Source organism: Magallana gigas, chromosome 9 (genome assembly GCF_963853765.1).
Source record: "Magallana gigas chromosome 9, xbMagGiga1.1, whole genome shotgun sequence".
NCBI classification, from domain to species: Eukaryota; Metazoa; Mollusca; class Bivalvia; order Ostreida; family Ostreidae; genus Magallana; species Magallana gigas.
Window position 1 is genome coordinate 48452819 of NC_088861.1, and position 13374 is coordinate 48466192.

The window sequence follows — 13374 nt, forward strand, 5'->3', positions numbered from 1 at the left end:
GGGAAATAAATGTAGCTTCATGTTCCTTTAGAAAGTACATGTAATACTTACAAGTTTTACACAATTCTCCCTGATAACCAGCATCGCATCCAGTCAAACATTTCCCATTGATATTGGAGCATTGGTCTACGTCACGACAGTTTCCGCATGTTTCACTGCAGTTACCACCAAATGATCCTTTGTCACAAGCTGGTAAATGAGAAAAATGTTAATGTTGAAAAATATTCTTTTAAAGGTTGTGTTGCACATCTCAACAATATTGTTAAAAAAATTCAAAAAGTAAAAGTATCTGAATGAAAGATCCATGTATTTGATACCAAATACAACAAATGATATTTTAACTATTTATATTCCCGAGGGTGTCTTATATCTTTGCATAGCCATTGGTATCCTCAAGTTTTTTTTTTAATTTTGCGCAGGCCCAGTTTTCTTTTAATTAACATATTTTTATCTCATTGTTAAACTGTGGTACGTCTTACTTACATACATAATTAGCTGCATTTAGAAGCTGGTCTTATGATATGGAAACATTTCGGGTTTTTCTTTTTAATTTAAACAATAAAATGTTTTGTTTGGTGATTCATGCGGGATATGAAGGTGGCAACATTGTAGAAAAAATACAAAACCCAGCGGGTTATGTTAATTTTTTTCTGCAATGATCGCTACTTTCATAACGCGCAGGAATCATCAAAGAAAGCATTTTTAGGGTCTTCCGTCTTCAGCGGAAGACCCTTCTATTATTCTATTGTTTCTTTTTCACTTTTATTTCTTTACAATATTTGTGCAGAAGATTTCTCGGAGATGCGTGGTCCGATTTTTGTCAAATTTTCAGCATTTAGCTATTATCATCCAAAGTTTATATACATTTTTTTATTTTGTAAAAATCACTTCCAGTTCTGACTTATCCGCCATTTTGTCATTTTTTTTTAAAGCTCTTGTCCACGCAAAAGCTGAAGTTTTCAGGAATGATAGAGGACCTAAACGTCTAGCCTCACGAGGAAAATCATTGTCTGGAAATTCCGAGTACGGAAGCTAGCTGGGTTCAAAATATAGGACACGTTTTTTTACGAAAACTCCTTGTCCACGCATTCCCTCAAAAACGAGCATTGATAGAAAGCTGAAATTTTCAGGAAAGATAGAGGACATGACGTCTAGCCTCACTAGGAAAATCATTGTCCGGAAATTCCGAGTATGGAAGCTAGCTGGCGTCAAAATATAGGACACGTTTTTGACGAAAACTCCTTGTCCACGCATTTCCTAAAAAACGAGCAATGATAGAAACCTGAAATTTTCAGAAATGATAGAGGACATAAACGTCTAGCCTCATGAGGAAAATAATTGTCCGGAAATTCCGAGTACGGAAGCTAGCCGTGGTCAATATATAAGACACGTTTTCGACGATTTTTTTTGTCCACGCATCTCCCAAAAATTAGTAAAGATAGAAAGCTGAAATTTAACAGATTGGTAGAGGATATACAAATCTAGCCGCACACGAAAAATTACTGTTTGGAAATTCCGAATACGGAAGCTAGCCGGGGTCAAGATATAGAACACACTTTCGATGAGTTTTCATTGTCCACACATGTATTTCAAAGCAAAAAAAGATAGAAAGCTGAAATTTTCAGGAATGATAGAGGACATGATAGTCTAGCATCACGAGAAAAATCAGTCTGGAAATTCCGAGTAGGGACACTAAATTTGAAAATTCATATTAAATGTGTTTTAATGACCTCAGACTAATTTTAAAACATAATATTTAAGTTGCACTTACAATTCTGCGTCTAATAAAATCTTTTTTTAATTTGATGGGATGAAATTTAAATTTTTTGAAAATTTTAAATTTAATTAAATCGTGTTAAAACTACCTGAGAGTAATTTTAAAACATGATATCAAAGTTGCATTGACAAATGCGTCAAATGACATCTTTTTCGAATTGGACGGATGAATCTAATTAATTTAATTTAATCTAAAGTCATTTAAATCGCGTTAAAATGACATCAGACAAATTTTAAAAATTAATTCTGTAATTTTTTTCTGCAATGATCGCTACCTTCATAACGCGCAGGAATCATCAAAGAAAGCATTTTTAGGGTCTTCCGTCTTCAGCGGAAGACCCTTTTATTATTCTATTGTTTCTTTTTCACTTTTATTTCTTTACAATATTTGTGCAGAAGATTTCTCGGAGATGCGTGGTCCGATTTTTGTCAAATTTTCAGCATTTAGCTATTATCATCCAAAGTTTATATACATTTTTTTATTTTGTAAAAATCACTTCCAGTTCTGACTTATCCGCCATTTTGTCATTTTTTTTAAAGCTCTTGTCCACGCAAAAGCTGAAGTTTTCAGGAATGATAGAGGACCTAAACGTCTAGCCTCACGAGGAAAATCATTGTCTGGAAATTCCGAGTACGGAAGCTAGCTGGGTTCAAAATATAGGACACGTTTTTTTACGAAAACTCCTTGTCCACGCATTCCCTCAAAAACGAGCATTGATAGAAAGCTGAAATTTTCAGGAAAGATAGAGGACATGACGTCTAGCCTCACTAAGAAAATCATTGTCCGGAAATTCCGAGTACGGAAGCTAGCTGGCGTCAAAATATAGGACACGTTTTTGACGAAAACTCCTTGTCCACGCATTTCCTAAAAAACGAGCAATGATAGAAACCTGAAATTTTCAGAAATGATAGAGGACATAAACGTCTAGCCTCACGAGGAAAATAATTGTTCGGAAATTCCGAGTACGGAAGCTAGCCGTGGTCAATATATAAGACACGTTTTCGACGATTTTTTTTGTCCACGCATCTCCCTAAAATTAGTAAAGATAGAAAGCTGAAATTTAACAGATTGGTAGAGGATATACAAATCTAGCCGCACACGAAAAATTACTGTTTGGAAATTCCGAATACGGAAGCTAGCCGGGGTCAAGATATAGAACACACTTTCGATGAGTTTTCATTGTCCACACATGTATTTCAAAGCAAAAAAAGATAGAAAGCTGAAATTTTCAGGAATGATAGAGGACATGATAGTCTAGCATCACGAGAAAAATCAGTCTGGAAATTCCGAGTAGGGACACTAAATTTGAAAATTCATATTAAATGTATTTTAATGACCTCAGACTAATTTTAAAACATAATATTTAAGTTGCACTTACAATTCTGCGTCTAATAAAATCTTTTTTAATTTGATGGGATGAAATTTAAATTTTTTGAAAATTCTAAATTTAATCAAATCGTGTTAAAACTACCTGAGAGTAATTTTAAAACATGATATCAAAGTTGCATTGACAAATGTGTCAAATGACATCTTTTTCGAATTGGACGGATGAATCTAATTAATTTAATTTAATTTAAAGTCATTTAAATCGCGTTAAAATGACATCAGACCAATTTTAAAACATCATATATAAGTTTCACTTACAATTCTGTCTCTAATGACATTTTTCTCGATTTGATTGGATGAATTTTAAATTTTTTGAATATTTTAAATTTAATTAAATCGTGTTTAAATGACCTGAGACTAATTCCAAAGCATAATATCTAAGTTGCCTTAACAATTCTGCGTCTAATAAAATTTTTCTCGAACTGATTGGATACTTTCTATTTTTTTTTTTTTTAATTTAATTAAATCGTAATAAAATGACCTCAGACTAATTTTCAAATATGATATCTAAGTTGCGCTTACAATTCTGCGTCTGTTTAAATTTTTTCGAATTGATTGGATGAATTTTAAATTCTTTGAAAATTTTAAATTTCATTAAATCGTGTAATAATGACATCAGACTTATTTGAAAACAAAATATTTAGGTTACGCTTACCATTCTGCGTCTTCCTCGATTGATTAGATGAATTTAAAAATTTAAAAAAAAAATTAAACTTATTAAAATCGAGTTAAAATGACTTTCGACTAATTTTAAAACATGATATCTGAGTTTTGCTTAAAATTCTGCGTAAAATGACATCTTTCTCGAATGGATTGGATGAATTTAAATTTTTCGAAAATTTTAAACTTATTTAAATCGCGTTAAAATGACCCCAAACTAATTTTAAAACATGATACCTCAGTTGCACTTACAATTCTGCGTCTTATGACCTCATTCTCGAATTGATTGGATTAATTTTTAATTTTAAAAAAAATTTAAATTTAATTAAATCGTGTTAAATGACCTCAGACTAATTTCAAAAGATAATATTTAGGTTACGCTTAAAATTTTGCGTCTGATGACATCTTCCTCGAATTGATTGGATGAATTTTAAATTTATTTTTTAAACTTATTTTTTTTAAATTTAATTAAATCGTGTTTAAATGACCTCAGACTAATTTCAAAACATAATATTTAGGTTACGCTTACAATTCTAAATCTGATGACATTTTTCTCGAATTGAGTAGATGCATTTTAAATTTTTGAAATTTTTTTAACTTATTTACATCGCGGTAAAAATACTTCAGACTAATTTTAAAACATAATATCTGAGTTGCACTTACAATTCTGGGTCTAATGACATCTTTGTCGAATTGATTCGATGATATTTAAAATTTTTGAAAATTGTAAACTCATTTTAATTGCGTTAAAATGACCTCAGATTAATTTTAATACATGATATCTAAGTTACGCTTACAATTTCGCGTCTAATGACATCATTTTCGAATTAAATGGATGAATTTGAAATTCTTTAAAAATTTTAAATTTAATTAAATCGTAATTAAATGACATCAGACTATTTTTCAAACATGATATCTAAGTTGCACTTAGAATTCCGTATCCGATGACATCTTTCTCGAATTGATTGGATGATTTTTAATATTTTTGAAAATTTAAATTTAATTAAATCGTGTTTAAATGACATCAGACTAATTTTCAAACATGATATCTAAGTTGCACTTATAATTATGCGTCTAATGACATCTTTCTCGAATTGATTGGATGAATTTTAAATTTTTCAATAAAATTAATTTTAATTAAATCGTTTTTAAATTGTCTAAGACTAATTTTAAAACATGAAATTTAATTACGCTTTCAATATTGCTTCTAATGACATTTTTCTCAAATTGATTGGTCAATAATCTCACTAGCATCTGATGAACAATTGGACGGAAGACCCACTCTTTGATCGCAACGAGATCGCATCTAGTATTAATCATATTAACATTATTCTTTTAACAAATTAATAAATCAATCCTAAAAAGTAAAAAAAAAATGACCAAATTGGTGTTGATATACATCAGTACGTTAGCTAAAAGAAACAGCCAAAATTGTCTACTATGGGAATTTGAGTCTGACATCATCATGAATATTTCATGCAATCCGTGATTTTTCTTGAGTCGCTATATGTTTCGACCAATTGATAAATGAGGCGTGTCGATTTCAGTCTGGCTGTGTCTATAGAGCTATGAATTAACAATATATATTATAAAGTAAAGATATTTCTATCACCTTACATATTAGATGATTTAAAATGTGTTTGCATGACTACTTGTGTTAAATGTGGGAAGAAACCACTAAGCTGTTCGAACTTGTTTTGAATAATTTCAATAAAATATATTCAAACAATTCTAAAACTTAATTAGTTTTAATATGATCCATAGAATCGGAAATCTTCCATGTTATAAGTAAACTGGATTTCACATTCGAACATTTATTTTAAGTTGAATCGTTGTAACCCAATAGGTACAATTATCCCTGGTGCGTATTACTTAACATTTTTGTATGATTATTGATTACATTTTATCTTAAGCATAAGTTTAATTCACAGAGCTATTAGGCTTACAAAGTCAGGTGATAATGTTTGCAAATCAAATGTATCAGTTGAGGTATATTTTACTGAACAGTTAGCAAGTAGAGATACTCTGATGGTAAAGTTAAGACAATGTTAGTGACACTACTTAAAGTTTTTTTTTTTTACATAACTTGAGTGCAGCATACCTATATTGAAATATATTTAAAGAGACAAAATGAGATATCGCACGTCCGATGCTTTGAAAAAATCAAGAAATGACGTCATTTTAGAAAAAAAAAGTAATCAAGCAATCAAAATGGAATGTCTGGCACATATGACGACCGAAAACATATGACACTTGGTTTCCCTAAATTACACGATCAGTCCAAGCTTTCTTAGTTGCGTTGCTTTAACAAAGCGCATGGATGAATTAAACGTTCAAATAAAAGCCAAGCTGCATTTTGCTTTCATATTATATAAATGAATGTTTCCTAGCGGCCGATAATCAATACATATTATATAAACGAAATCTCCATTACCCTTTTGACAGTCATATCCTTGCCATCCCAGGTTACAGCCAGAATCACAAGAACCATTGAATCTGTTACAACCATCACAGGTGTCGTTACATCTGTTACCACAATCCGGTCCGAAGAATCCGTATTGGCAAGCTAAATGTAGAAGAAATAGCACATGGTTAACTTAAAGCAAACATTGAAAGAATTCCTGTCAATGAACAAACTGACGTATGACTGAATCAAGGGTAAAGACAAGAAAAAGAACATAGCCATGTCATTCTTCATCGTCGAAGCGTAGAAAAAAATTCTGTTTTGTGTGTGAGGGGTGGTGTGTTCGTTTGTTTGTTTGTTTTTGTTTATTGTTTTGGTATGTGATAATGTATAATAGAATGTATATTAGTCTATAGTCTTTTGGGTGTCTCTTTTTCCAAAAAAAATAAATATAATTTTGTTCAGCTATTGTAGTGAAGTTCGTTGATCTTTTAATATTTTGAGTCGAATTGCTTTGCAATGAAGGCAATACATCATATACGCACGTTTGTCGCACGTGTGTCCTCTATAACCAGCGCTACATCCAGTAAGGCATGTTCCATTGGTATTGAGGCATTTGTCGACGTCGAGGCATTGTCCACAACTCTCACTGCAGCCCAAGCCATACGATCCACTGTTACAAGCTAATAATTGTAAGATTAATTAAATATTTTTTTGATTTTTTTTTAAATAGCTATTTGAAATGTAATATTTGTACCAAATAGTTTGAGGCAAATTAAAAAGTAAAAATTAATAAGATGCCTGAACCCTTATCCACAACGTTTACTGCACTCAAAGTATTTTAAGAAATTAAGCTGTTTTTGTCTTTTTGACTTTTTTATGAGTAAACATCTAGCTACACATGCAAACAATATTTTTCTTAATTACATTTTAACGCTAGCATTGTAACATTGTTCATTTTCAGAATGTTATCGAATTTGTTAAAACTTGTTATTCTTAGACTGATGATATTTACTTTATACGTGTGTGGTAAATGATGATTACGTAATGTCTCTGAAAGACAAATACAATAACATTGCATTGATGAAAAAACAAAACACTCCTTGAATTTCTTAAAAAAATATTATAAAATCCCTTGTAACTAGGTTCTGGCACATTAAGAGCCCTTAACGCGATGCACACACTCTTTTATTAGCTTTTTTCGTTGCGACTGAATATATAGCAGAAGTACATATGGAAGTTGCTGTTTCTTAATAAGACTGCAATGCGTGGACCATATATGTTTGTGCTTCTAAAAGAAATTTAAACGCCTTAAGATTGTTCGAGATTTCAACGACTCTAAACCCCGCCTTTATGTTTTGATATATGCAGGTGAGATCTCAACTTCAAAAGTGTTATGATAATAATATAATGGCCTTTAACCTCTAAATTTGTATATTGGTATCACGTAGAGCTCTTACCTTCATACCTCAGAATTTTACCGTTTGTGCATACGTTATGCCTCGCTCTTCTTTGTAATCTATGCAGTGACAGCTTCATGTACATTGTTTTCAAAATTTCATATCTTGACGTTTTTTTTCTTGGGAATTAAACTTTTACATAGTCAATTTTCCCAAAGGGAAGGGGTCTGGATTCCCAGATCCCCCCTACCTTGTTTTCACTTAGATCTGCGCGTGTTTGCTATCAGAAGTATGCTGAACTAGTTTCGGCACATAAAAGTATGCTGACGGTTTATATCAAATGCCGATTATTTCTTTACAAGGAATTCTTTCTGTACTCCTTACCGACAATTTTTCAATCTCAACACCTTAGAACTTTAACATATGCCTATTAAATAAAATACCAATCATTTTCAGATAAAGGTATCCTTGCCTGGTTTCCTGGCTCCGGGATAATGAAATTGTCTTAAATTTAAGTTAGAATTTTGTCTTAAATCTAAGATTTAGACTTAGTTAAGATTGCTTACATAAGTGGATCACAAAACGATCTAAGAAAAAACAAAACTAAGATTTGCCTTAGCTTTAACGTCATAGCAACTCACGCGGTTTTTTGACTGAATTTATTAAAAGTGGAACTCTTATTCGTTTGAAGATTCCTATCGGCTGCATCGTAAACATTATCATATATCACAAAGTTAAAAAATATATTTAAATGATGCTTTACAGAAATATTAGTATAGTTTCTTTCTGGATAACATGTCATTCATTATACAGACGTGTTTAGACACTTTCTCTTTAACAAAGGGATATAACTTCAATAGCAAGTCCACAAAGGGAAAAACCTAGACTATAAATAGAAAACCCGAGGACGAGGGAGCCGCCGTCTTTGCTGATCGTTTCTTCTTAATTAAAAATCCATCGAGTGCCGCCATTTTGAACTTACTTAGTAACAATTTTTATACTTAAGTCTGCCTAGTAGCATTCTTAAGATTTAAGACAATATTTCAGACCTAACCCTAAGTCATTTTTTGCTATCCACTTTAAGAACAATCTTAAAATGTAAGTGCAAATTTATTGACTGAAGTCTGACTTAAGATTTAAGACAGTTTCATGATCCCGTAGCCTGTACTTCCAATAATCCAGCCAAGAAACCAGTCTAGCTCATACCCAAGCTGAATTTTCCCCATCATATCCTGTTTTACCTCGCTTCCATATTTTGTGTGTGGACCTGAGAGTTCACGTAATAATCACAAATATATACCTTATCTTCTTCAAATAAGGGTCAATATTATACATTTAATTTCAAAGAAATAAAAAAGTACACTATTGAATTGTAATAATTATATCAACAACAAAAGAATATTTGAGCATCTTTGAAGCTTGTTTTTTAAATAATTCTTTATGGATAATGTAAACAATATAGAGGAGAAAGGATAAATTGGATATTTACAATAGAAAATATATTACCTAATTTACAGAGGTAACCATGGTATCCATGTTTACAGCCCCGGCAGGTGCCTGTCTCTAAGTGACAGTAACAATTGGTATCTGGACAGGCGATAGAACAGTTAGTCCCGTAAAACCCTCCAGGACATCCTATGAAAAGAAACAAAATATCGTATAATGAAGTAGCCAAGACTGTATTTCGTTTGAACTGTTATTTCAAACAACTTTTGGCTAAATCATTGTTTAACAAATTAAAACATAGCAATTATACTGAAATATCCATATTCATAGCATCATTATTAAAGGTAGCTCGCGGGTTTACTGCTTGTGAGACAACCTACCCCCAAAAATTGTCTGTCGAATCAGTTGGTTTCAAAGGTATATTCCTAATTTATTTATTTCTTAGATTCGTCAGCCTAATTATAATGTTATCTTAAACACAACAATGTTGATTAACACATATAACGCTATTTCAATGAAATATAAAGCAGTATTTACATTTTCGCATATTTACATTCCAAAACTATACTCATGACTTTAAAAATATCAGACGAATTTTATTTTACTCAGCAAAATGATGAAGATCATCTAAAATCAATCGATACATAAAACTCAATATGTGTTCTCAGCCAATTTTTCGCAAACAGAAACTTTAAAAAGTTGAAATTTTCACAAAACGTTATATTTTTATCGCGACGTTATACCTTGTTAGCGCAACGTCATTAGTTTCGTGCATCCGTATGCCGCAAAAATGGACGTACTTTGTTCAACAAGAAAATCAAATTAAAGCATGCAATTAGCAAATTCTAATTTGTTGGTTTTATTCAGATTTTAAAGCTGTTGTTGAATGGCAGAACTAATTCAAATGGTTTTCATTGTACTTAGAAGTGATATTTCAATTTTATTGCTCTCCATAAAACAGCATTTCTAGCTCTGCGGGAATTAAATTTAATGCAAAATTTTAAATGAAAGGAAATAATATCCGAGTGAATTAGTGAAAAGTACAACTTGCAGATTTTAAAATCTTGTTTTTATTTTTCGGACAGATATGAACTAAGTGAAACTCTGATACAAATTCCGCGTTCGCGATTTTATACTCTCGCGATTTTATGCAAACCTTTGTGAATCGTAGAATTTAAGTACTTGCGTAAAACAGTATTCAAACATTAACAACTAAATTTTACTCTTTAGCAAACAGAGTGAATAAAATTTTCAATTGTAAAAAATATTGATGCATACATTATTGCCTAAATAAATAAGCATCATAACAAAAATGACATCTAATACTTCATAGAAAGAAATCACTTTGTCTGTCACAGATTTCAGTTTTCCCTTTCCGCCTATTTGCAGCGCGAATTTCAAATGACTAAACTGCAAACTATGTGCTGCCAGAGCAAAATATTGAATCTATGTCAGAACGTTTGAAGTTACCAAATCAGTAAACTTCCAATGTTTCTGTTCTAATTTTATAGTTTTTCGTTGTTTGCGACGACTTACATGTAATCGGTAAAACTGAATCATCCGCATTTGGTGTGTTCGTTAGCAATATTTTCAACATAGATACATCATGTTCAGCATTGTTAGCATTTAAAGATTCAAAATTTGGTGCAAATGACTTTGCTAGTTTTGAAGTTTATATGACTGCAAATCGGGGTATACTTTCTTAAACAATTTTACAGTGTCTGAGAAACCGACGACGAATTTCACTAAACCTGTCAGACCATGTTTCGTAACGCAGGATATTAAAATAAGCGCATCGACTTAAAATAATTTTTCATAAATATAACAACTACCATGTAAGTTTTATATAAGACTAAATAACGTCACTGCAAATGTTTGTAATCTACATGTAGCTGTTCTTTGTATGAAAATTCACGGTGCTTTTCTTTTACGTCGTATTCTTATGGGACGTCAGCAAACCCGCGAGCTACATTAAGGTTTAATTCAAGTAAGACAAAGAACACTCACCGTACACCTCCACTTCACAGAGGTTACTGACAACAAACGCATGATAACTGTCAGGGTAAGACGCTCCTGGTATTCTTTCATTGAAGTAGATAACGTACTGTCCATGTACAGAACAAGTTGTGGTGAAGACAGGAGGGAAGTTCTCCTGTGTAAAATTGTTGTCCTTGAAACACAGTGTTCCCTGTGATCTGTCTGTTGTATTTGAGATGTACACCGAGAATCCAAGAAAGAACTTCGACGCAACATTTATAAAGTCTACAAAAAATTCACAATCAAAGATGACTTAATAAGAAAGCTAGATTTACTCATTACTGCTATGAGGAGTCATGAATTTAACAACAAAGGGTTAACAATACGGAAAAACACAGGTAATCATATATAACAAAGCTCACCGAGACGAGGCATCACCTTTATGAGACCACCTTGATCATAATACATTTTACATATGAAAAATTTAAGTTCATGATCTCTTATACTAAAATATTAGATATTGTATTAATGTACATAATGTTAAAAAAATATCTACTGATATAGAATAGAAACTGACTGCATTTAAAAAAACAACAACCCCAAAACAACATTAAGCTGTCATCTTTAATTATAGTAATGTCACCTTCATGTAAGGTGGGGCTATCACTAGGGGGGATATATTTTTCTTATTATTTTATTTGCTCTTGAATTTTAAGAAATAATTGAGTAAATTTACATATTTAGGAAAGAAAAGAATGAAACTATCAAAGTTAAAATATCGTGAAATCTTTAAAAAAAAGGGGGGGGGTGTCTTGCTTATATTTAGCAATCAACCATTAATTTTTTTTAATGAAGTTGTATGATTAAAAGAATTTTACAAGTTTATTCATTATTTACAACAAATCAGTTTTGAACTTTCTAAAACAAAAAAACTTGTGAATAGTAAAGTAGTAATTGACTATCTATTATCACTGATAAGCAATATCTGTAAACTGATTTTGGTATAAATGCCAGACTGTAATACGCCAGCAAAGGTTGAATATTGAAAAGCAAGAATATTTGAAGGGATTTAAAATTAAGATATTAAATGGGTTTTATTTTGTCGTTTATTTGCCCTATTGAAATTCGGAGAGTTTCTGTCTGACCCCTGGGAATGGAGGATGAGAAGTTGATTTAAATAAAACATGTATACTATCCATCTTGGTTTCGATTATAGGGAAGGCAGCTCCGGCGAGCGAAGCAAGTTCTAAGAACCAGTGTGTGCGGGGAAAAAACGAGCTAAACCTACATATTCATGAAGAAAATGTTTGTGTCTACGTCCCATAGTGCTCTCTAATGTGTTTTCCCGTGGTGCTATGCAAAAAATGGCTTACATTGAACTCGTAATTAAAGGTGCCTTGAGGTTTGAAGACACGTTTTGAGTAGCGCACACGCTTTAGTGAGACTCGAGAGATGTTTTTAACATTCTTCCATTCCTTCGCATTGAGTCGAGATACGTAAACAAATGAATATAGATTTGAACATGACGTCACAGTGATCTGGCGCAAGTTTTCCTGCGATAAATTTAGAGATGGATCAATCATCTGTAATGCGTGTAATTTAGATATTTGGTTTAATCTTCGATAACTGCATTAGATAATTTGTGGGTTTTTAGTTGTTTTTTTTTATTTTGATAGAGATATTATATAATTATACTTTTTTTAATGTAAAAAAAATTGTCCGTGCAGGTGGCTTGAGGTAAAAAATGTCGATACTATTGACTTGCAAGTGACTTACGACGCAAACATTATTACTGCCATCCTCAAGGATAATACGTTTGTTGCACGATAGTTGTAAGACGGAAGTACAGTTCCTAAGGGCATCGCATGTTGTGAGTGGCAACCCTTTTCGAATAAAATTGTACGTGACACCTACGACTGATACGCCAGACGTCCGTTAGTCTTACGTTTCACTCTCAGTCACATTAACCCGATCATTAACGTTACGGCCAGTCACGAGAGCCATGACTGGCAAAACCCGTAGCACACGAACTATCACTAAATATTCCTTGTTTTTTTTTTTTTGCCACTTCCTACGTTCTTGAAGGGACTGAAGGTACTGCGTTTTCCACTTTCGAGAAGAAGTGGAAAACAGAAGTCGTTCTCTTCTCCACTGCGAACGGTACATGTCTCTTTAGATTCAAAGGCGAGATCCAGTGGTGACACTAAGACGTCGGGTTTCTGTGTGATTTAGAGTAGGTAAGGGTCAGCAAGATATGCAACCAGTGCTTCATCAGTTATGTCCCTTGACCATAGAATTCTTGTAGCTCCCCCACGAGTTTGTCT

General features: G+C 32.3%; 1 protein-coding gene across 2 annotated transcripts in view; it reads right to left on the reverse strand.

Annotated features, from left to right (window-relative positions):
• The window catches only part of LOC117691393 (multiple epidermal growth factor-like domains protein 10), a 45979-nt gene that overhangs the window by 13006 nt on the left and 19599 nt on the right, over positions 1 to 13374 (reverse strand). For both annotated transcript variants that reach the window (XR_010709641.1, XM_066072126.1), the window contains exons 3-7: positions 11081 to 11335; positions 9134 to 9262; positions 6773 to 6910; positions 6258 to 6389; positions 52 to 189 (exon numbers count right to left, since the gene is read on the reverse strand). Coding sequence is in view for 1 of the 2 variants with exons in the window: in XM_066072126.1 (XP_065928198.1) it covers positions 52 to 189; positions 6258 to 6389; positions 6773 to 6910; positions 9134 to 9262; positions 11081 to 11335 (792 nt within the window). In the remaining variant the exon portion in view is untranslated. The remainder of the gene's footprint in view (positions 1 to 51; positions 190 to 6257; positions 6390 to 6772; positions 6911 to 9133; positions 9263 to 11080; positions 11336 to 13374) is intronic.